General features: G+C 42.4%; 1 protein-coding gene across 1 annotated transcript in view; it reads left to right on the forward strand.

The window, feature by feature from the left end:
* Positions 1-637: 637 nt before the first annotated feature.
* TMEM260 (transmembrane protein 260) overlaps positions 638-24579 on the forward strand; it is a 63744-nt gene continuing 39802 nt past the window's right edge. Inside the window, exons 1-3 of the mRNA XM_018562397.1 lie at positions 638-793; positions 11856-11887; positions 16351-16502. Coding sequence (XP_018417899.1) covers positions 643-793; positions 11856-11887; positions 16351-16502 — 335 coding nt within the window. The 5' untranslated portion in view covers positions 638-642. The remainder of the gene's footprint in view (positions 794-11855; positions 11888-16350; positions 16503-24579) is intronic.

The following is a 24579-nucleotide window of genomic DNA, read 5'->3' on the forward strand; positions in this document are numbered from 1 at the left end:
TCAGCCCTGTGAATATGTACTTCCTTGCGTCACCACTTTCACAAAACCTGCTGTTCAAACTACAACTCAACATCTGAACAATGTATCATTATCATTGCTTGCTGGAAGCAATGCATGATGGGTTATGTAGTCTTGAGAAATGGAGATTGCAGCCCATCAAGCAGCAGAGAAAGAGATGTAAAGCACACTGGAAATCCAGGAAGTTGGTGAAAGTGATGGGTAGACAGAAAGCAGCACTCACTACATAAAAGGGATTTTTTAATTAAGCTTTGATTGCATTATCAACAACAACTCTAGTATGTATTCCTATTACAATGCTGATAACAGGATAGTACAGTGTGTATGCTGGGACTTAACTCCTTTTAATTATTTTTGAAAGTTAATAAAATGTGCCCCCGTCCTGCAACTACCAGCCTGAAACACCATGTAAGCTAGTATCACTATGTCTCGAAAGCTAATTAGTGTCTGTAACAAAATCCCTTCTAAGAAATGTGTGAATAGTCCTTTTGGTCTGATGATGCTGAAATGTTTTGTTTCCTATTTACAGAGACATGAGGGTAGCCAGTTTTGCTTGTTCTTGCTGGGAGACAGAACACAAACTTATGTAGATCTGTATGAGCGAGGAGGAGGACGACGAGGAAAATGACGGCACTGAAAAGTGTAAAGAAAGTCACTAAAGAGCCCAGAGTACAAGATGGGAGTCCACATGTCACATGGGCCCTGGTTGTGTTCACGTGTGTGCTTGGAGTTTACATTAAAACTTTACACCCCTCTGTGCCTGGTGGAGATTCAGGTATGGTGAATACTTAGTACTAGACGTGCACCGAAATGAAAAAAAAAATGTCAGGGCGAAACAGAAAATGTTTTTTATTCTAACTTTAAAAAAAAAAAAACATTTTATTTTTATTTGTTTTTTATAAACTTTAATTTTTTTTATATTTAATTTTTATTTATTCATTTTTATAAAATATTTTTTTTTTTTACTTTACTTCTAAGGGCTTTGGGGAATTATTGGGGGTCTAAACAGACCCCTAATATTTCCTTTTTAAAATAGAAAAAGAGATTGAGAACACAGAGCGCCCAGAGGGGAGGAGAGAAAGCACGGATGCACCGCTATTTCGGCAGACAAATTGTACTTTCGGCATTTTGCCAAAAGTGCAATTTTCGGCCGATATATATCGGTGCATCCTAAATCTCTTTTTCTGCAGCCCCTGTTAAAAATGAACAGGAATCCTCTATACTCAGTGTTCCTGTTCATTCATAACATGAGAACAGTGTATGTTTACTATAACCACAATCATGAATGAACAGGAGGTGATGTAGATCCCTTCCCATTCATTCGTAATTGAGGATTTAGTAAACATACTCTGTCCTCAATTATTTACAAACACTCAGCGATCACTGATCGCTGAGTGTTTGTATCGCTCTCCTTCCTGACAGCTGTCACAGGAGGCAAGCCGGTGTGGGAGGAGAGCTTAGCCTTCTGTGACAGCACTGGCTGTCACACACCACTCTGCCGATCTGTGACAGGAGGCTGAGCGTTGTGGGGAGGAGAGACGCCGGCCGGCTGCTTTCAGCGCTCTCCTCCCTCAGCACCGGGCCGCCTGTGACAGTTTCTCTCCTCCCCGCTGGGACACAGAGCAGCGCCCAGCGGGGAGGAGAGAATAGGATGCACCGCTATATCGGTAAGAAAATGGCACTTTCTGCAGTTTGCCAAAAGTGCAATTTTCGGCCGATATGTTTCGGCGGCCGATATATTGGTGCATCCCTAATTAGTACATGTTTTAGTGTGTGTCAAAAAGGCACCCCCTCCTATAGTGCAGTGTCTGAATAACCTGATCCGGGCACTGCCACAATGGTTACTCAGGCACTGCCCCCCCCCATGTGACAATGCCCGGGTCTGCCAATAGTTTAGTTACTCGCTGCCCCCCATGTGACAATGCCCGGGTCTGCTAATAGGTTACTCAGGCATTGCCCCCTTCAGCAGACCCCGGCCTTGTCACATGAGGGGGGCAGTGCCTAAGTAACCTATCAGCAGAGTGGGCCTACGGCTATGCAAATACTGGTTTTGAGAAATTCCACACTGACATCACTGGTTGCCAGGAACCAGACAGTCGGTGAGCTGGGTGGGATGCCGGCCAGAGTGTCTCAACCTGGAATGCTCTGGCTGGAAATAGGGTAGCAGGCACACATGCTCCCCCACATGACCCAATGAGATGCTGCCTGAATCCCTGTCTTGGGTGGATTTTTCTATTTGCTGTTGGTTGTGGCTGCTGTAATAGGCCTGGGTGGGCACTTAAAGTGTATTTCTATACAAAATAAAATAAAAAAAAACAAAAAACCTTTTCAGTACGTATCTGCAATACATGCACATTTCCCATGTTTTACCCCTTTACAAATGCTGCAAGTACAGAAAAATACCACTTGATCTGCCCGAAATCCAATGCACACCTAACTTCCTTTTGTAAGCTGACAACACTGCCTTTGCTGTGCTGAAATCTAAGCAGTGTTGTCAGCTCTGACTAACTCTTTTCTGATAGACTATAGTACACCTTCCTCTCTCCTCATCACCATAAAATAAGGAGGAGGTGTTCTTAGTCTAACATACTAAAAGCTCAGGCAGGAAGATAGGGAACTCCATGTCAGATCCGCTTTTAGATTGTAATCTCTCTTAACATAATGCATTTAACCCTTTTGACACCAGCGGCCATTGAAGCCTAGACACCCAGGCCACATTTAGCAGCGTCAGTGTGTTTTCGTTTAGCTTAAACTATGGGGTTAAGGCTTTTCCCCATAGTTCTCCTTAGGGTAACGGGAGGACACAAACTAGCGCCCTCCCGTCACCCTAAGCTCAGTATACCGCGAGCTACAGCTCGTGGTATACTGAGACACTGAATTAGATCCCGACAATTATGTCTGGATCCGCCCAGCTGCGTGAGTGACAGCTGGCTCTGCCTATCTAGAGGCAGAAAAGTGGTTCTAAACCCTCCCGTTTTTTTGCCTATATCTACTGCTATCAAGCAGTAGATATTTGCAAAAAAGTATTTTTTTTAAAAAACGCATTAACAGCGCTTAACACTTACCTTGTTTTGGCTGCGCGCTCCCGTCCGAGAAAACGAAACTGATCCGGCGGCCGCAAAGCATCTTGGGGCGGGCACATGCGCAGTTCGGATTCTCGGCCGCGAGACGAGCAGAGACGCAAGGTAAGTCTATGGATGCGTGCACCCGCATGCAGACACCGCTGGATCAGAAGTGCCTGCTAGCAGAGAGGAATCAGCGCTGGATCGGAGAGCCACCGCACCGCTGGAGGGACAGATGAAAACATGGGGAAAGAAGAAGATCGGATTAAGAGACATCATTTAAGGTAAGTGTTGACATTAACATGGGGGGGAGGGAATTTTTTTTATCCTTTAATGTCACTTTAACTATAATGCTATATCTACTTTATAAAACTATAAAGTGTTTATTTGTTACATTGTTTTTAATAAATATCTTGCTCAATTAGTTTTTAGTATAAAGTGACAAGTGGACAACAAATGTGGAATAAAAATTGCTTAAAGGAGAAGCGAGAGGAAAATATTCTCTTCCCAATGCTTAGAGCCGGTGGGGGACACGGCGGCTATCACATGCCGGCTTTACTGATCGTTAGCTGAGCAATCGTATGACCCCTGATCACTTAGCTCATGGTCTTCTCCCTGGCGGTTACTGCTCCCTGCAGGGATACATCCCTCTCCTCTCCATTTCTTCAGCACTCATTGGAGGGACAGGCAGGGGAGGGGGCGGGCACAGCTGGCTCTGGATCTAGAGAGGCAGAGCCAGCTGTCAATCAAGCGGGGTGGATCCCGACAAAATTGTTTTGATCCTTCCCGACTGCAGTGCAGCTCTGTGATGTCAGCACATAGTGGGTGGTAGCCCGCTATATGCTGACCTTGGGTCACAGACATTGAGTCACAGACTTGGGGACATTACTCTTTACTTCTCTTTTTTAAATGTTTGCATTGCACTTTACCAAAATTACCTGTTTACTGTTTCTGTGAAAGCGCAGGCTCTTTTGCAAACAAAGCCATGTGATCAATATGATTTGGTTGTTATAGTAATCGCATAATTGGAAACCATGCTGATTGGTTTCTGATCGCTGTATCCAACAGAGCAGCTGTCAGATACAGCAAAGTCAAAGAACTAGCAGCGGGCATTGGTGCCAGCTTCTGCTATAGGACATCTATTAACAAAGCATGGGGCATTATGTTGTAAAATGTTAATAAACAGATTGCTGTAGGTGACAGTGTTAGGGGGCACATTCGAGAGCGCTCCCAGCACAAACCATAAATTTATATATGTTGCAGCACGATGTAAAGCCCACCTCCATGCATTTCTACATGTAAGGCTGGTGTAAGGCATGCATGGGCTGATATTAGCAATAAAAAAGGGATGATCAGAATTCAGGTTCAGGTTGGATTTAGGTTTTCAAGGGTTGGGTTAGGTTATGGTCAGGTTATGGTTATGATACTATGTAAGGCTTTAATAGAGTTTTAGTGTTGATGGTTAGATTAAATTACTTGGTTTATTAGGTATCATTATTGCCTCATCAAAACACCACCAAAACACTCACTTTGGCACTCACCAAAACATTTGGTGACTGCCAAATAAATATCAGCTGCAACATTTTTATTAAACAGTAAATCCACTTTGAATTGAAACCCTCATTGATCCCTATAGCTGCAGGCACTGTGGAGTAATTTATCTTCAACTTGCTTCTTTCCTCCTCAACAAAAGCACTGTAGTCGTTCAAGTCATACTCTCAGAAGCAGACCACCCTGCTTCCCCCTTGTAGAGTACCTGATCTGTGTTTGCATTAAAAATTGAACGGCTACTGAGTCACTGCGGGTGGAGGAGAGAACTGGGTGAGCTAAGCTGAGAATTCCCTACTGGGAGGTGGAACAGGGTAAGCTGAGCTGCTGAGTATCTGCTAGGAGGGGGAACAGGGTATGCTGAGCAGCTGAGTAACTGCTAGGAGGGGGAATAGGGTGAGCTGAGCTGCTGAGTATCTGCTAGGAGGGGGAATAGGGTGAGCTGAGCTGCTGAGTATCTGCTAGGAGGGGGAATAGGGTGAGCTGAGCTGCTGAGTATCTGCTAGGAGGCGGAACAGGTTAAGCTGAGCAGCTGAGTAACTGCTAGGAGGGGGAATAGGGTGAGCTGAGCTGCTGAGTATCTGCTAGGAGGGGGAATAGGGTGAGCTGAGTATCTGCTAGGAGGCGGAACAGTGACTGACTGGGGGGTGAGCTCACCTGCTGAGAGAATTACTTTTATTGCTTTCAGTGCTTCGGAAGACTGAATAAACACCTCACCTGATCTGCATGCTTATTTCCAGGCCAGTGATTCAAGAACATGAGTTTGCATGTTCTCCCTGTGCATGCGTGGGTTTCCTCCAGGTACTCCTGTCTAAATCAGCCTTTACATTAGATTGTAAGCTCCTTGAGGCAGCCAGGCAATTAGCATTTTTCTAAGATAAAGGAGAACTATGAGGTGAGTGATCTACACTCATCCCCATAGTTAGACCCGACGTGACAATGAAACTATCACACGCTGGCTCTATAGATCGGGAAGTGAGTGAACGCATACTGTCCCTCGCTCACTTCCTGATCATCTACCTGCAGTGACCAGTGACTGTCAGTCATGGCTCCCCGCAGGAATTCCCCATCTCCGTTCCTCCAACGCTGACTGCAGAAAACGGACGGGGAGGGGGCGGGCACAGCTGTCTGCCTCTAGATAGGCAGAGCCCGCTGTCAATCAGCCAACTGGGTGGATCTCGACTGTGTTGTTGGGATCCATCCCGACTGCCGTGCTCTCAGTATATAGCTGGCAATAGCCCGCTTCATACTGAGCTTTGGGTTACAGGAGGAGGTTAGTATATGTCCTCCAGGGGACCCTAAAGAGAATTATGGGAGGAAAAGGTTACCCCATAGTTCGCTTTAAGGCCAGCAGTGGCCACCTCTGATTCTCTCCGTACAAGTTTTCTTTTAAATATTGCTTCTAGATGGACAGCCCTGTTAAATAAGCCAACACATGTTGTGCAAGACTGATTAAACTGCCCAGAGTAGACAGCCTTTGTCATTTTCCGATATTCAAGTCTACGTCTGGTGAACAAACTGTTCCGTCTCCCACTGTAATAACGCTAAAAAAAAATTTTTTTTTTCTTGAAGGCAACAAAAAAAAATCCATAAAATGATTTCATGTTCATTTTGTTTTGTTTGATTTATTCATAGGGAGCAGTTTTTTTTTTGTCTTTGGGAGGGGCAGTGGGGCTATACTGCGTGACTCAAGTGTTGGAGATCTTTGTGAATATATAACAACAGTGCTCTGCCAATGAAAAATATTACAGTATGTCAATATTCACAGTGGACAGAATAGCAAGCCACTCTGGTGTTTTCAGAGGTAATGATTAACATTACGCTTATTTAAATAATGCATAATTACCACAGAGAGAAAGACTTTACCTGGAACGAGTCTTTAGAGAAAATTGTAGCGAGTGTATTGTTTACTTACATTAGTCTAAAATGTCTGCAGCCACTTCCCAGGCTGACGGATAATTATTGCCTACAGCACTATGCAGTCTGGACGGCAAGTTCCAACCAGGCTTGGTGTGATCTTTAATTTTTGCTTCACTTTTAAACTTGAACTAGAAGAAATTGCTATTTTATTTTGTTTTTTTGTGTGTAATTACTTTTTTTTGGTACTAGAAGCAATGGTTATTGCTAGTTTTCTGTGTACTAGAAATTATTTCTAATCTTTTGAAGCAGCCATTCTCAACCAGGGTTCAGGGGAACCCTGAGGTTGCTTGGGGCTTTGATGAGCACTGGATAATTGACCTGTTATCTAATGGTACCTGTATATATCCAGGGATCTTTTTAGCTGTCTGTAAGGGTGGCATTGTTCTGACTGGCAGCACAGTGGCATACTGGTTAGCACTTTCGCCTTGCAGTGATGTTCCCCGGTTCAAATTCTGGTCAGGACACTATCTGCAAGGAGTTTGCATTTTCTCCCTGTGATTGCATGGGTGTCCTCCAGGTACTCCAGTTTTCTCCAAAGACATGCTGGAAAGTGAATTGGCTCCAGTCAAACAAAAACAAGAAATCCTTGAAATATATAAATAGCAAAATGGTAAGGACAGAACATGTAGACCTAATAACAGACAAAGAGGGAAGATTAGCTACCAGCGACAGGGAGAAATCACATGCGTTAAATTATTTTCTTCTGTTTTTACAGATGAGACGGATATGTGTAACGATCAGGGCACCAGCTGCAGTAACAATAATAAAAGTTTTGACGTATCTCAGTGGGTGTCAGAGAGCACAGTGGTACAGAGGCTAGAAAGATTAAATGTTAACAAATCCCCAGGACCTGATGGGTTACATCCGAGGGTACTCAAGGAGCTTAGCCAGGTCATAAGCAGACCACTGTACATAATCTTTATGGACACTCTAATGACTGGTTCGGTACCAGCTGATTGGCAGAGAGCATATGTGGTACCAATATACAAAAAGGGGAAACTGAGTTCAACGGGTAACTAAAGGCCAGTCAGCTTAATGTCAAAAGTGTGCAAAATATTCAAAGGCCTGATAAGGGACTACATTGAGGAATTTGCGAATAAAATTGGTATCATAAGTAGAAACCAACATGGCTTCATGAAGGACCGTTCTTGTCAGACCAATCTAACTTTATTTTGAGGAGGTCAGTACTAATTTAGACAGAGGAACACCAGTAGATGTGGTGTATCTGCTAAAGCATTTGATACAGTACCCCACAAACGTTTGATTCACAAACTGAGGTCTATCGGTTTGGAGAAAACTGTTTGCACATGGGTGGAAAACCGGCTGCAAGAACGGACCCAGACGGTAGTAATAAATGGGTCATTCTCTAATTGGGCAAAAACAGGGGTGGGGTGCCCCAGGGGTCGGTTCTGGGACCAATTCTGTTTATCCTATTCATCAACGACATAGAACTTGGGATAGATAGTTCCATTTTCGCCAACGATACAAAACAGTGCAGGGCAGTACATTCTAAACCGGGAGATATGTGCACTTCAACAAGACCTAGATAAAATTGAAGCATGGGCAACACATTGACATATGCAATTTAATGTTGAAATATGTAAAGTTACGCACATGGGTGCAAAGAACGAGTGCTTCCAACAATTAAACGTATTCTCCTTAGAAAGGAGGCGATTAAGAAGGGACCTTATTGCAGTCTTCAAAATCATCAAAGGGGACAACAATATTCGAAACAAGTTGTTTTCTAACCTCTTGTTGTGTCCAAGTGTTCTCAGTACTGTTCTTGGTGAAGAGAGGGGGTTCAATCTTGGAATGCGCAAGGGTTTTTTTTACTGTGCACTGGCAGTTTCCTTCCACAGGCAGTGGTATCTGCTGATTTGCGTAGCTAGGTTCAAGAAACTTCCTAGATGAGTTTCTTCAATCACTAAATATACAAGGATATGGGAAGTGTTATATTCACATAGATACACACACACACACACACGCACACACACTGAACTGGATGGACATTGATCTTTATTCAACCTCACCTACTACCGTGTTTCCCCGAAAATAAGACACTGTCTTATATTTTATTTGGCTCAAAAAAACACACTAGGTCTTATTTTTGGGGTAGGTCTTATTTTTTTTTATGTACAACAATCAACTCTTATTCATGTAGAGAAGTCTACATGTATTCATGTACAAAAATATGGTGAGCAGGGCAATCAGGGGTGCCGTACCTTTCCAAGAGCAATTTGCTAACCAATTGCTGGCCAGAATGAGCAAAGCGCACTTTCACTATTGGATTCTCACAGGCGGAGTGCATTTGGTATCACTCCGCCTGTGACAGGAGTCGGCGCTATAGAGGAGGCATCGGCTTATGCGGCTCTGCTCCCTTCGGTGCCGCCTCGCTTCCTCTAGCACTGGCTTCGTTGGCACCACTGATTCTCTCCTGCCTCTCCTGCGGCTCTTCAAGTTCCCCCTTATGCCACCACCGGCCCTGGGAATGGTCACAACTAGGTCTTATTTTCGGGGTAGGTCTTATATTTCAGCAATTCCCAAATATAGTACTAGGTCTTATTTTCAGGGTAGGTCTTATTTTCGGGGAAACAGGGTATGTTACAGTTTTAGCCAGCTCTGTATGTACAGTATTGGCAAAGAAAATATCTTGGGTGCACCCACTATTAACTGTTTATTTATAAAATAAAGAATTCAGACAAGTGTGACAAATTATTAAAAAATTCAATTTGTGACTTGGTAAACCTTAGAAAAATGAAAATTGACCAAAGTCCATTACAGTTTTCTTTGAAAGTAAACCTATAATGGGTACAAATATTATGAACGAATATGAATGACATAGAACAGGCAATAAACGTTGCCACGGCATACCCCTACTATGATTCCTTGACTCCTTCAGAGCTTCCCAAAAAATCTTAAAAGTTAGGTATGGGGAAAATTATCAAGCCTAGCTCTCACCAGTAATTGCTGAGTGCCTGATCATCCAGTCACCAGACCAATCATGGTTATGGGGTGGGCCAGGTATACCCATTATTATTATTGAAGATAGGAGGTGGACAGAAATTGAACATAAAAGAGCCCCGAGGATTTGGTGTATCGCATCACTCAATAAAAAAATGGTGTTGCATAGGGAATTAGGGTTTCCTACTAGTCCATGGCAGCTTCACTTTTTCAAGGTAAATGTTTGGAAATACAGCGCATGGCAACACACAAAGATCTGCATGTGCGCATTTTGCACCCCTTAGTCCATCGCTTAGAGTCACAGCTGCATGCACATCTACATGTGTGCATGTTTATATAGCACATCTGGCACTGGCTTTAGCACAACCTAGGAAAGTTGTTGAGTGGCTGTCAACTTTTCTGACCTAATCTGCCCTTCTACTATCCGCTGTTTGACCTAGCCTGCCTCCTGACTTCATTGTAGGCTTGTTTCCTGCTTTTGACCTTGGCTTGTGTCCTGACTTTGGCTTTTACCGGCTGACTTGGTACCTCTGCTGCCTGTTTGATTGGGACCTTGCCATGGGCTCTGACCTTGGCATGGACTCTGACAACCTCTGCTGTCTTGTTGTAGCTTACTCCTGTTAGCCCTGACTACGATTCTGCGTCCTGCTCCTGTGCCCAATGTAATAACCAGCAGGCTGCTGTTAATGCCTGTGGACCATGTCTTCCTCTGCTTGTTTCAAAGACACTATGTATAGAGCCATTCTAAATAGCTCTGTATTTTGGGATCATTATGATTGGTCATAGAGAGACCAATCACACATGCAAACTATTTAGTGTTTACATCTGTGAGCCCTCCCCTTCCTCTCACATTGGAGGAAGGGGAGGAGAGAGGAACTGATGAATTAGCAATTAATTTGTTCCCATAACTGAACTGAGTGATCACAGCAGTGTCCCATTAATCCTTTCATCCCCATCCAACCACTGTATGTGACCTGTACATTAGCCCCCTCTCCTCCTCTTCCCACTGTGTTTGACCTGTACATTACATGTATCTAGTGCACCTTAACCAAGGTCCATGTTTTAACCACCTCAATACCTGCATATGTTTCTTCATTAACAAAAAAAGTGAAAAAAAAAAATGAGGCACCTTGAGGTATCTACCTTACAAAAAAGGGTCTACCTTACAAAAAGGCTTTGTTAACACTGTCCCGGAATGTTTATCTTAACAGAAATAAGGGAAACAGGTTCTTTCTTTTTTTTAAATGTTACATATATTAGTTTCACCTTTTAAGTTGCATTAGTGAAATAAATGAACTTTGCACGATATTCTAATTATTCGAGTTTCACCTGTATGTATGTATGTATGTATGTGTATATATATATATATATATATAATTAGAAAATAAAGAAAAATCCTGGTACTTATTAAAATCTTTTGAGGGGAGTCCTGGATAGGAGTAAAATCCAACAGGGGTTCCAACCCTATTCATATCAGCACACCTTGGTATAGTGATAATTTATTATTATTATTATTATACAGGATTTATATAGCGCCAACAGTTTGCGCAGCACTTTACAATATAAGGAAGACATTGCAATCGCAATACAATTCAAGACAAGATGGTAAGGCGGGCCCTAATCTTGTCCTTTATTCACAAAAAGAAACAGACATCACAAGCCAATGTTTAGGGACCTCGCATAATGCTTTGAGAAAGGGATTCTGTGAGGTCCTGCAATGTCAGCTTGTGAACCCTGTTTCTTTATGTGAACAAAGGACCATTATCAGTGTATCAAGGTGTGCTGGTGAGGATCCATGTTTTCCTATGATTGTATGGTGACATCCTCCACCATTTCACTACAGTACCCTGAATGGACTCGGGAGAAGCCTGTAAGATGTGTGATGGATACAATACAACTTCCCAAGGGGTTCAAACCCTTCCTTACTCTGTCCAAATGTTTGATTTGATTTTTGTTGTGGGTCACTGCACTTTCCTCCTAACTAGTCACCATAAGCCTAATGTTTTTTTTTTATCACTGAGTGTTTACCTCTTATACAGTATAGCCTTAGGTGTGCATTTATGTGAACATATACATTTTTTGTTAAATGGAAACATTTCTGTTTGTAAGTCTCATTCCGTTGAAATAATAATGCATCATGGTATATTTATGAAATGCTTTTCTGTTCAACTAAATGGAAAGTGGGAGGAATTTCTGAGAAAATTTCATGCTGCTAAATCTCGCTAGATTTATTTTTATCAAGTCAAATTAATGCAAAATCCCAGTGCAAGCCTTTGAATTTGAGGAACTTTGGAGGAGGGTCACTCCCTAATGGTAATTATTGGTTTTACATTTATTTTTTCACAGGGGAACTGATCACAGCCGCATATGAGCTTGGAGTAAGTATTAATTTTATTGTTTAATCAATGCTCTCATTAACAGTTTTAGGAATTAGGCAAGTTTAATTAAGCATGGAGCAAAGTAGATTAATTTATTTTCAAATCACGGTTTTACCAACTTATAAGTACAGTATGCCACAATTTACTTTACGTTTTAAATCCAATTAAACAAAATTATAAAGCAAAGATTTTACTGTATATACAGTTGCATAGCTTATTATCAACCCAAAATTTGGATAAGCTGGGGAGAATAAACTAAATCGGGTTAACAGTTTTAATAAGTTTTATTATTTAATAAACTTAATTATGGTGTCATGATCCCTTTAGGTAAGACTCAAAGTCTGTTAAAGTGGCACTAATCTCCAGACAGTGTGGTCTTCACAAATGGTAGTGGTTTGGTGGAGCGACATTCCCATTCTAAGAACAATATATGTCATAGGCTAAATTAAATGTCTGGACAATGAACAGTATCAAATAACCAATGATGATTAGACATATTTGATGTAAGGTATTTACAAGAAGTTTAACTGCAGACAAATACAGCAATTCCTCTGCATGACAGCGACATCAAGCACTTTTACTTAGGACGGTGTGGATGTAGGGTGCTGGATCCCAAGTTTTTCTGAACTAGCAGTGCAGAGTAGAGTACTTTGGGTAGAGTACACGGAGTGACTTCGGAAAGGCAGCCCTAATGGATTGGCCTCTGGGAGGTGCCTTGGACAAAAAGCAAGGCGTTTGGGAAGATAAAGGGTACCAAACCTATGGTTGAGAGTCCAAATTTTATGTATTTCCTCATAAAAACGTGAAGGAACAAGCCAACGTGTTTCTACATTAGGCCCCCCTTCATCAGGGCCTAATGTGCTGATTGAAATACGAAAATTGCTGGATTTAAATTGGCTAAGATGATTTGGGGGATAGTAATTGTTTGTATTGTATATTGTAGAGAAGGCTCTTGCTATGGGTTTTTGCAGCTTATATGGCCCAACATAGGTCTAGCCAATGAGTAGTATAAACTTACCAGTGAGGATTATAGAGTTTTTGGATTGATGTAAGGATTTGCAAGGAATGTAGCTACAGAAAGATTTAGTATCTCCTCTGTCTGTCAGTCACGTTGGTAGGTTTTACATTGGGGGGCAAAGGAGTCACAGATGTCAATGGAAAATTTAGATCCTTACACCTTGGAGACCCACACTGGCTTCTCAAATGTTAAAAAAAAGTTAATTAAGTAAAACTCTAGTTTTGTTGAGAAAAAAGTCCCCTCCATGTTAGCAAAATACATTGCAGGTACTTTTTTCTAAGTTATTGCAGATTCTTACCTTTTTTTCCTTTTCTGGGCAAACTGATATTACTACATCCTTAAATTGATTGGGGGAGTGTTGCCTTGATTATTAATGCCTGCACAGTCTCTGCATTATAATAAGAAAACAAGCATTATGTTCATATTTTTAGCAGCAAAATCTTTAAAAATATCTTGCCAAAAACGTAATTCCTACAGAATTGACTGGCAGCAATATTACTTCCTGCTTTGTGCAGATTTTGGTATAGCAAACAAGAAATTACTTTCTAAATTTCCTCCTAGAAACATAAATGGCATACAGAACACCCTCAGTTTGCTATATTGCAGACTTATAAAATCACAGCTACTAAAGATTACAATCAAAAGGTAATTTTATTAACTAAATATTATTAGGAAAGTCCAAGGTTATTGTGGCCTAGTGTTCTAGGTAGCTCTCCATAGTAAAACAAATTGTCCTCTTGCCGCAGTTTCATCGGCCGCACAGGAACATCAATGCCTGCGTTCCGGTCTAGTGCGGTCAGAAAAAAATGCTGTTTTTATGACCAGACCGGAATGCAGGCATTGATGTGCCACGCGTTTCTGTGCGGCTGATCGCACTGCGGCAAGAGGGTGTAGCTGCAGTCCCATTAAGTTCAATGCACCGCCACAGCCCCTCCCGCTAGAAAACAGAAAGCCGGCCGGAATGCGATCCGGTGCATTTCAGCCAGAATCGGGCCGGAACGCACTGAGGCTGGTGTGAACTAGCCCTGAAGCAGGTTAAATGCAGGCCAGAAGGAGGTCAAATGCACCTGTCGATGAATACTTAATGGTCTCTGAAGCATCTCAAACTGATGCCATTGACCCAAGCCGAAGGTCCGTCAATATAGGCTAGACATGTGCGATTCGGTTCGTTCCGAAATTCGTTTTGGACGAATTTTCGGAAATTCGGAGATCCGGATGCATCCGAATTCCGAATTACAGCTAAGACGAATGCAAACGGATCCGAAATTCCCGATTTCCCGAAATTCGTTATTGGACGAATTTCGTTGCAGCAAAATGACATTAGGAAGCCAGACATCTATACTTCTATACAGTACAGAGGCTATAGAGTAGTGGTTAAAGCCCAGGCTTGCCATTGCTAAGGTCCTAGGTTCAATTCCAGGGCTAGTCAGGTTTAAAGTTTTTTGTTTTTTTTTCCTTTGCTTTTGAATTGGCATTCTCCTAACATTCCTACCAGACTTAAAGGGTCTGGTATGAATTGGGGGGGAACCTCAGGCTTTTTTTTTGTCATCTTCTGCAGACTGTCATTTTTGTTCCCCCCTAATGTCATTTTGACGCAACGAAATTCGTTATTGGACGAATTCTGTTGCAGCAAAATGATTTTTTTTTTTTACAGTCTGCAGAAGATGAAAAAAAAAAAAGCGTGAGGTTCCCCCCCAATTCATACCAGACCCTTTAGGTCTGGTAGGAATGTTAGGAGGCCCCCCCCCCTCCTTATAACACAAAAAAAAGTGCGTGGGGTTCCCCCCAAAATCCATACCAGACCCTTAAGGTCTGGTAGGAATTTTAAAGGGGAACCCCAGCCCCAAAAATGGGGGGAAAAAAACGTGGGGTCCCCCCTAACAGTCCTACCAGACCCTTGATCCGAGCACAGGCCCGGCAGGGCAGGAAAGGGGGGGGACGATCGAGAGCCCCCCCCCTCCCTGCGCCTTACCAGGCCACGTGCCCTCGGCATTGGGAGGGTGTCCCCATGCCGATGGGGACAAGGGCCTCTTCCCCACAACCCTGACCCGGTGGTTGTGGGGGTCTGCGGGCAAGGGGGCTTATTTGCATCGGGGTACCCCTTTAAATAAGGGGGCACCCAGATGCCCCCCCCCCATGTGAATGAGTAAGGGGTACTTGTACCCCTACCCATTCACTAAAGGGTTAAATCAAATAGTTAGTAAAAAGTCCAGACTTTTGACAAAATCCTTTAATTGAAAAAAAAACAAACAGCCATTTTTTGACTATTCCTTTAATAAATAAAAAAAAAAAAAAATGGCTCCATCGATGTAATCCAGAGTCAGGATCAGGATGCAGGACCCCCGCCGACCCGCCGAAATAAAAAAAGTCCCGCCGCAGACGACCACCCGACGAAAACCAGAAGAAAAAAAATGACATTCAGTCTGTCAACAGATGGGCAGAGTGAGCCATGATGTCACGGCTCGCTCCGCCCATTTGACAGTCTCAGCTATCAAATGCTACATATTGCATTCATATATATCAAATGCTTCTAAGCTTACAATACAGAGGTTATAGAGTAGTGGTTAAAGCACAGGCTTGCCATAGCTAAGGTTGCAGGTTCGATTCCAGGGCAAATCAAGTAATATTTAAAGGTTTTTTTTTTTCCATAAACGAATTTCGTCCGTAACTAATTTAATTTCGGACCCGAAACTAAACTAAACGAATTTTTTTTTCTTTTGTTTCAAAACGAAACTAAACAAATTTTTTTTTTTTCATAACGAAACTAAACTAAACGAATTTTTGGCTGGTGCACATGTCTAATATAGGCCCTGACAGAGCTTTAATGTCTATGTGCACTGCAAACACCTCTAGATATACCCTTATGACACAGGAAAGAAGGGCACATTTAATCACATAATATGGAGGCAAAGGACTCATCCCTTTAACACCCCCAGTTATCCTGACCCTGAAGCATTCACATGGAAAAATGATTGGTTAAACCCACGAGTGCTGTTTCATTGCTAATTTTTCCTTTATACTGGCCATTACAAAAACAAATGCAATAATATAGAGGCAGGCTGAAAGGTTTAGTGCAGTGTAACACTTTTGGTATTTAAATAGTACAGTGTAACACTTTTGGTATTTAAATAGTACATTTTATAGAGATCTATACATCAGAACAAAAAGAGGGGAGGGGAACGGGGGGAAAAGGGCAAAGGGTTTTGGTTTCAAACAAGGAATAGTCCCCCCACTTGAGGGACAGTTGGGAACTAGACCTTACCTAAAAAATTCAGCCCTGTGGACCTCAGTGGCAGAAAAGAATAAATGGGATTGCCACATGGCTGTGGCAATGGAGACTCTTTAGGGATGCAATAGTACAGGTTTGACAGGATGAATACCTGGGCTAAATTACAGTATATTTTGCTAAAATTTTTATTATTTTCTGTTTTGTTTTTTTCCCCAGGTTGCTCATCCCCCCGGCTACCCACTGTTTACTCTGCTTGCTAAGGCAGCAATGGTCTTGGTACCAGTCGGCTCCCTAGCATATCGTGTTAATCTTCTTTGTGGTCTGTTTGGAGCAGCAGCTGCAGCCCTGTTGTTTAGTGCAACATTCAGGTACCAAATGTAATTATTTGTAGCTTTTAAGATCAATACAGATAAGGTCAGCTCAAAGCATCTTCACAAAGGCATCACAAGGCCACGCTTTTTTGAGGTGGAATTCGTAGCTACCATTCACTTCTAGGAAGAATGTCTGCTGTAATGCCCTCAAAGTACTGCTGAGCACAAGTAAGTAGGGGGAGTCTGTGTAGCAATGTACCCCTGTGCCTGGTGAGATACGATGCAGCACCAACTCACCCTTCCTGTGTGCTATAGACTGTTTTAACCATAAATATGAATGCAGTTGGATGGACACGGACATGGATGCTGTACGGTGGCTGATCCTAAAAGCTTGAAGTGCTTAAAGGAGAACTATGGGGGTTAAGGCTTTTCCCCATAGTTCTCCTCAGGGTAACAGGAGGACACAAACTAGCATCCTCCTGTCACCCTAAGCTCAGTATACCGCGAGCTACAGCTCGCGGTATACTGTGACGCCACAGTACACCGCGAGCTGCTGCTCGCTGTATTCTGAGACACGGCAGCTGAAGCGGATCCCAACAATTATATCTGGATCTGCCCAGCTGCAAGAGTGACAGCTGGCTCTGGCTATCTAGAGGCAGAGGCAGCTGTACCCGCCCCCTCCCCTGTCCGATCCGCCAGTCAGCGCTGGCGGATCGGAGGGGGGAATCCAGCCCCTCCCCTGGCACGGCGGGGACCTGGGACAGGCCCCGGAGGGGGGGGGGGAATCCAGCCCCTCCCCTGTCACGGCGGAGAGCTGTGACAGGATCGAGAGGTGAGCAACGCCGGTATGTGTTTGCTCACTTCTCGATCTACTGAGCCGACCTGTGACAGTTTCATTGTCACAGGTCGGCTAGAACCATGAGGTGAGTGAAAAGCACTCACCTCATAGTTCTCCTTTAATGGTTTGGAGAGCGCAGAATGAATGGCTGCGGAGGGTCCTATTCTGTATTCATAGAGTACAATATTCTCTACTGTCCTCTCTGCAAAGGTCCATTCATTCTACGGCTAGACTTTTGCGTAAAATGAGTTAAACTGCTGTAACCAGAAGGTTTAATAGGGCCTCTTGAATCCAACTGTCTTAACAAAGTATGTTGGCAGATTATGTGGGGAGTACGCCCCATAGCATTAAAAATTTCCTCACATTTGCCCTGTGGAGAATAGAGCCAAATTCAAACCTAATTACTAATACTACAAACAATTACTATAGTAGCTAAGAATGGCATTAGGCCCATCCCATTTTTCTTCCTTTAGTACTTTCCCTGAAAACACAGCCATAAAATACACAGATCATGATAGAAATATGTTTTAGTTATAACTGGCCTCATTCTTAAAATGCTAGCTACCTGGCTGGCCTGTTCAATACTGATCAGGAAAAAGCAAACATATAAGGTCAGAGATGAGAGGAAATGTTTTTTTTTCTATACCTATCAGTGACTTAAAAAAGTATTAGACCAAAGAATCAAAATGACAGCCAGCCAATTAGCATTTGCAGAATGCGAGGCCAGCAGGTTTAGCCTACATATTTTATCATGGCATCGCTTTGTATGAAATATTTATTTGTTTTTATATTCTTTTAACTGAGGTTCCCAACATACCACAATGGATCTAAAATAGCAGGCTGCATTTTCTTTTTAATGCAGGAGGTGTCGCCCAATGCACCAACACATGTACAGTGCGTGGGTGAGTCCTTGCACACTCCACCTCTCTGCCAGCCCTGGTTTGGGGTTTAAATGTTTGTAAAACAAAATGTAATATTCATTGCAAAAATAAATAGCATTAAAATATCAGTTGAAAAAACTGAGCCAATACCATTAAAGTTTCCCTTTTAAAATGATCCTTTCCATCCCACATACTAGCTAAGTAATTTCAGGAATAAAAAGCAGGCACCCCCAAGTACTTTCAAAGATTTTTCAGACCTCAATGAGATATCTGTTACTTGGGGTGCTATGATGTGTCAACCTCCTCATCGCACTATTTGTTCTTAAATGTGATTGAAAGTTTCATTGATGAGACTTAAGTTGGACACACATGCACCGAGTTTCGGCCGATTCAGCAGGAATCGGTTAAAATTCGATTTGTTGGTGACCCTATTCCCTCAGCAGAAGTTAGTTATTAGATCGGCTTTTGCTGAAGGAACAAGTTGGAAAACTTTTCAGGCGAACTGTGTTTGAAGCCAATAAGCTGCAAGCATCAATACCGTTCGGGCAGTCTGACAGCAGCTGGCGACTGCTGTCAGGATACAATAGAAGCAGCAGGAAGCTGAACAGCGTGGATGGAAGAATCTGTTATATTTTCTTTGTTCAGTCCACAGGTTGAATGAAGAAGATATATCCGTGTATACCCGAATTAAGCAGCAAATAATTGTTTGTTTTGTATTTTTTGATTTTGATACCAAGGTAGAAGCAATAGCACTTGGAGGAAAAGTTGTGATGATCACCTGCTTCCTCTTTCAGGCACTTTCTGTCAACATGTACTTGCTCCAGTGGGAGCTGCACATTATTGCCCCGGCTTCCTAGTCGGCCATACCTGTACAATGTGTGTCACCCCAGCAGCCTGTAGTTGCAACCAGGGTAGCATGTAACAAGGTGACCACACAGGAGCACAGTTGCGAGACAATTGTCACCCCATAACACAAAGGACCTACACTGTGCGAATAACAGGTATTCTTTTATTAAAAGCAGCAACTTGAAAGCAGCTTTAGAGATCACATTACCATGTTACATCTTATATGTGATTTGTTTATGGTGATATTGATTGTTTTCAGATCTACTTTAATTTGTAATGGTTGGAAAGTGCCTTTAACTTCCATTCTACAAACAAGTAGGTTTATATAGCATCTTTAAATAATAGTTGAAGGTGAAATTAAATGATAGTAATGTCATGTTAATCTGGTTGGATGTGAGCACATTTCTTGTTGTATATGATAAAGCAGAACCATTTGTAAGCTGCAGATATGTTAGTTTACCGCCACATTAGCCAATCTTACTAATTGGGACTACAGCTTTGATGGTGCTTTTGCTTGGCTGCCAAACCAGTCTTGCAAGCAGTCACAACTGCCAGTTTTCTTGTCTCTGTGATGTTCGTGCTTATTGACCCATAAACACTAGATATTTCTGAACTTTTGTTTTAAACTTCGTCTGAACTTGGCCACCCACTAAAATAAGAATGTGTTCAGTTGACAGGTTCCTAAATTGTGCCAAAATCCCATTGGACATTAGGGCACAAGGCATAGATATTATTTTCCCTAGACCATGCTTTTCACCCGAGTCATCTTCTTTAGAGAATTTAGCATAGGGCATTAAACCACCTGTGGATATAATAGTAAAATATACTATGTTGTGTATTTTTGTTATACATCACAATGTTCCCGGTTAGGTTTTGCTATTTTGTTGCATTTATACATCACTAGCTTGTTCTGTTGGTTTTTGCAGTAGGGGGTACACCAGATATTGTAATGAAACATTAGTGGATATATCAGTTATTAAACCTGTGCTGTCTAGAACTTCTAAAATGTGTAAAATTATATGACTAGTCATGGGGACAACACAGGCATGTTCACACCACTATTCACACCACTATTTACATGTTGTTCTGTGCATAATGCAGATACACTGGTATGCATTGTAATGTGCATTGTAGTGCATTGTTAAAACACATAGCTTTGCTTTATTTTCTTTAAAAAAAAGTTCATGTTATATTGTGCGCTGTAGCGTGCTGCAATGTGTTACAGCTTGTTAAAACATGCTGCACAAAAAAAGCATGGTATATTGGTATGAACTGAAAGCATATAGGACATGAGGGAAATTGCCTTGGTCTTGGGACTGTGTTGGGCAACGCAGCCCATGGCTGCTTGTGTGAATGGGTGAGGGTCCTAAAGTTTATCTGTAGCCATCACCCATCAATGATCCTATTAATAGCAATAATAACACAAAAACCTTTCTGTCACTCATGAGTAGTGTTTGGCTGAAGCCATTTATTGTCAATCAACTGTGTTTACTCTTTTTCAATCATAATGACAACAGAAACTACTCAAATGACCCTGATCAAAAGTTTACATACCCCAATACGGTGTGTTGCCCCCTTTAACTACCTTACGTCCATGGCCGTTTGTGAACGGCCAGATGGACGTCTGCTCAGAGCGGGAGGGCGTCTTAAGACGTCCTGCCCCTCCCCCCTCTCGTGTCCGCGCTGAGCGCCGCACACGAGAGGGAAAACCGTCAGCATGTAAACAGCAGTGAGACTTGTGTCTATGCTGTTTGGCGTATTGTAAGCGGGATACTTTGTGGCATTTGCATAGTAATGGCTTTCTTCTGGCGACTTGACCATGCAGCCCATCTTTCTTCAAGTTCCTCCTTAATGTGCATCTTGCAACAGCCACACCACATGTTTTCAGAGTGTCCTGTATTTCAGCTAAGTTATTTGTGGGTTTTTCTTTGCATCCCCAACAATTTTCCTGGCAGTTGTGGCTGACAGTTTAGTTGGTCTACCTGACCGTGGTTTGGTTTCAACAGAACCCCTCATGTTCCACTTCTTGATTAGAGTTTGAACACTGCTGATTGGCATTCTCAATTCCTTGGATATCTTTTTATATCCCTTTCCTGTTCTATACAGTTCAACTACCTTTTCCCGTAGGTCCTTTGACAATTCTTTTGCTTTCCCCATGATTCAGAATCCAGACACGTCAGTGGAGCACTGGATGAAGAATGCAAGGGTCTGTCAGTAGGCCAAAAACTCATTGGCCTTTTATACACACACACACAATGATTACATGCAAACAGTACACAGGTAAGGATGGTTCCTTTTAATAGCCATTCACACCCCTTTGTGTCAACCTGTGTGCATGTTATCAGGCCCAAATCACCAGGGTATGTAAACTTTTGATCAGGTTCATTTGGGTAGTTTCTGTTGTCATTATGATAGGAAAAGAGTAAACACAGTTGATTTATAATAAATGGCTTCAGCCAAACACTACCCATGAGTGACAGGTTTTCGTGTTATCATTCATATTCTATGAAAAATGGCCAGCAAATCATAAATTCTGCCAGGGTATGTAAACTTATGAGCACAACTGTATATACATATACAGTATTAAGAATTATTTTCGGAAAAGACTTCCAGAAATATGTGCAATCACACTTACCATCCTGCTGTCCTTCCCGAGGCACAGCACTGCAAAAACTCAGCTTAGCTGGGAGGGAGCACATGGGATGCTTTTCTTCCAGAGAATTATGTGATAGAAAAGGAGAAATAGGCATTATTTTTAATAAGTAGCTTCAAGAGCTGATTTTCTTCCTGTCAAAACAATAGAAGTGTTTCCTTAACTTATGAAACTGTTTTTCTCTTCTTTGTGCCATCCATTGCTAAATATTCTTTACACCTAATGGGGCAGTTCTCCCAAAAAATGATATTTCAGTTTTTGCACATGCTGGAGAGTTAAAGATTATTGCTTATATTTTGCCTTTTTAGGTTCATCTCTCCCCTCTTCATCAACATGCTAATAAAATGTTTAAATAACATCCTTTATTTACATACCTTATTTTAGACCAAGTGATGTCATTACTGGGTCTCCTGATCATGTGCCAGATCATGGCTGGTGGGACGGGCTGCAGATAGCTTCCTCATACAGCAGACTGCCCTGGAAAACACTCGCCTGCAGGGCCATCCCTATAATGAAGTGGTCGCATCAGGCGGCATCTCATTAGGCGGCAGAGGGGTGGCCACATTGTCCCAGGTTGCTAACAGCTCTTAGCTACCTGGCACACTATCCGGCCTCCCGCCCAGCTCACTGACGTCATCAGTTGCCAGGGAGCTGGCTAGCCTCCCGCTGAGCTCTGGGCAACCAGTGACTTTAGTGAGCTGGGCAGGACCGGACAGAGAGCCGCTGACAGCATGGCTCTAATTCATCTGCTGCAAAGCACCTCCCCAGCACTATCAGCAGCACCGCCCCCCCCCCCAACTCTACCACTGTCTCAGGTGGCATATAGGATAGGGATGACCCTGCCCACATGTGATGCTGAGCCTCAATGATTGACAGAACTGAAATTCAATGAAAAGTGGTGGGCCAGGGAATGTAAAACTAGTTAGAAAAGTGCTAAAGAATGCTGAATGTCCTCCAGCCAGCAAATGAGGCGATCTCTGTATGACTTGCTGCAACTTCTAATGTATAATGTAAGAAACTTCCACAGTGCAAAGAAATCTGAGTAAGCAATTTTAGATTAAAGGTAAGGCTAGAGTTCAGCTTTGAACCAATTGGCAATTTCTTATATCATTCAGTTGGTGATAATTCTGTGCTTGAGTTCTTGGGTTTTCACAGTTGTTGTGGTCATTATGAAGGTTTTCAACGGTCCTTGCAGAATTTATTTTATATTAAGAGGAATACTAAACACACATCATGGGCCTGAAAACCCCAAACCACCTAGGCAAATAGGAGCTGAGATTATGGATTATGAATCTGATTGGATGCAGGCATTGTTCAAGTATTTTGAGAGCCAGCGGGGCCGACTAGCAAGATACTTAAGCTTGGCCCAGTGGGAGATTCTTCCATCCACACAGTTTAGCGTAGATGGAGGAATCTGTTGCACTTTTTCCATGTGACCATAGAAAATCTGCAGATAACTAAAATCTCACTTTTGGGAAGACTGATGCTTTAATAAGGTGGATGTGGTTGGTTTAGTTGTAGCACTTACAGCTCTGGCTCAAACATTACCCATTTGCAACCCAGCTAAAGAAGAAACACTTAAAAACAAGTAATGTGATGCTTTGACTTCCCTGATCTCTAGAAAGTGTTCTGTATACCTACTGGACCTATTGAGAAAATTATACATTTCCCATCTCACAGATGGCATTCCAGAGGAGGGATCAATAAGCGAGCTGAACTGCTGAAATAAGTTTACATTATGGCAGATTTACCTCTCAAATTACTCCCCTTCAGTAATGCAAGGTCCTAGCTCCCTCTGTTGCTTCATCACCATCACTGCCATCTTCTCCTGGGTCTAGAGATTGATGTCTCCAGCCAGTCTTCTGAACCGGCCAGAAATTAATAACCTAATTCCAGTGCATGGGCACAAGAGTTACTTCGTGACTCTTGTGCCCAGTCTTGCAATGCCTCATGGGACTTGTGGGTCTACCACAGCTGAAGTGTCGGAGTTGCCCATTTCGGTCATTGATTGTTCTCCTCCAGCAATGACAGCTCTGTCATACCTGTAGCCTTTAATTCGCTTCTCCTTCCATCTTCTCTGCGCTGTCTTCCGCATCCGTAATTTCCACTCACTGGGCAGCCAGTGATGACCCGACTCCTCACTTGGGAGACTTACTCTCATCATTTTCTTGGTAACCTTTGTTATCTAGAGAGAATTGCATGGGAAATCCCACATTTTTACAGTTGTCACAGGAGATGAGGGGAAATCCTTTAAAGGAGGCACTTATTTTGGTGAATTTCCCATCAAGTTGGAGAGATTTCCTCCTACTGTCTGTTGTGTCTCCATGATAGGAATAAAGACCGCATAATCAAGCAGCAAACAAAAATCCAGACTTCCACTCCTCATAAAAAAAGGTTTTGCCTATAAATGCACTTTAACAGTAAGACCTCTCAGATTCCATAATCCACAAATTTTGCATTTTTGCTGCACACTTACCATTCATGTTGATAGCCATACTTGACAAATATGCTCACATTGGTGCCAACTACTCATATAATGCTGGAGAAAAGTTAAGTGATCTTATGAGAGCAGAATAGCCTGTTTATGTGGTCACCATCTTTCCTGACCATTCAGTCTTCAACCAGATATTGTCCTCCTAAAGGGGTTAGCGGCACACAGACAGGACTGTTATTGGCAGATAACACCTGACTAATCTTTATCTGTTGATAATCTGCCTGTGTATGAGCAAAATTAGATAAAACTAGGGAACTCTTAACTGCTGGGTGAATATTTGTAAGCCAGTGTAATGGAACTCGATGTATCATTGTTTACAGTCACTTAAAAAAACAAAAGAAACATGAATTAGCTCTTTTTGTTTCTTACATGAACCTGTAACCCTTATAAAAAGCAAACAATCTCCATCACATGGTCCTGGG

The sequence above is a fragment of the Nanorana parkeri genome, unplaced genomic scaffold (assembly GCF_000935625.1).
Source record: "Nanorana parkeri isolate BGI_ZX_2015 unplaced genomic scaffold, ASM93562v1 scaffold20, whole genome shotgun sequence".
Lineage (NCBI taxonomy): Eukaryota > Metazoa > Chordata > Amphibia > Anura > Dicroglossidae > Nanorana > Nanorana parkeri.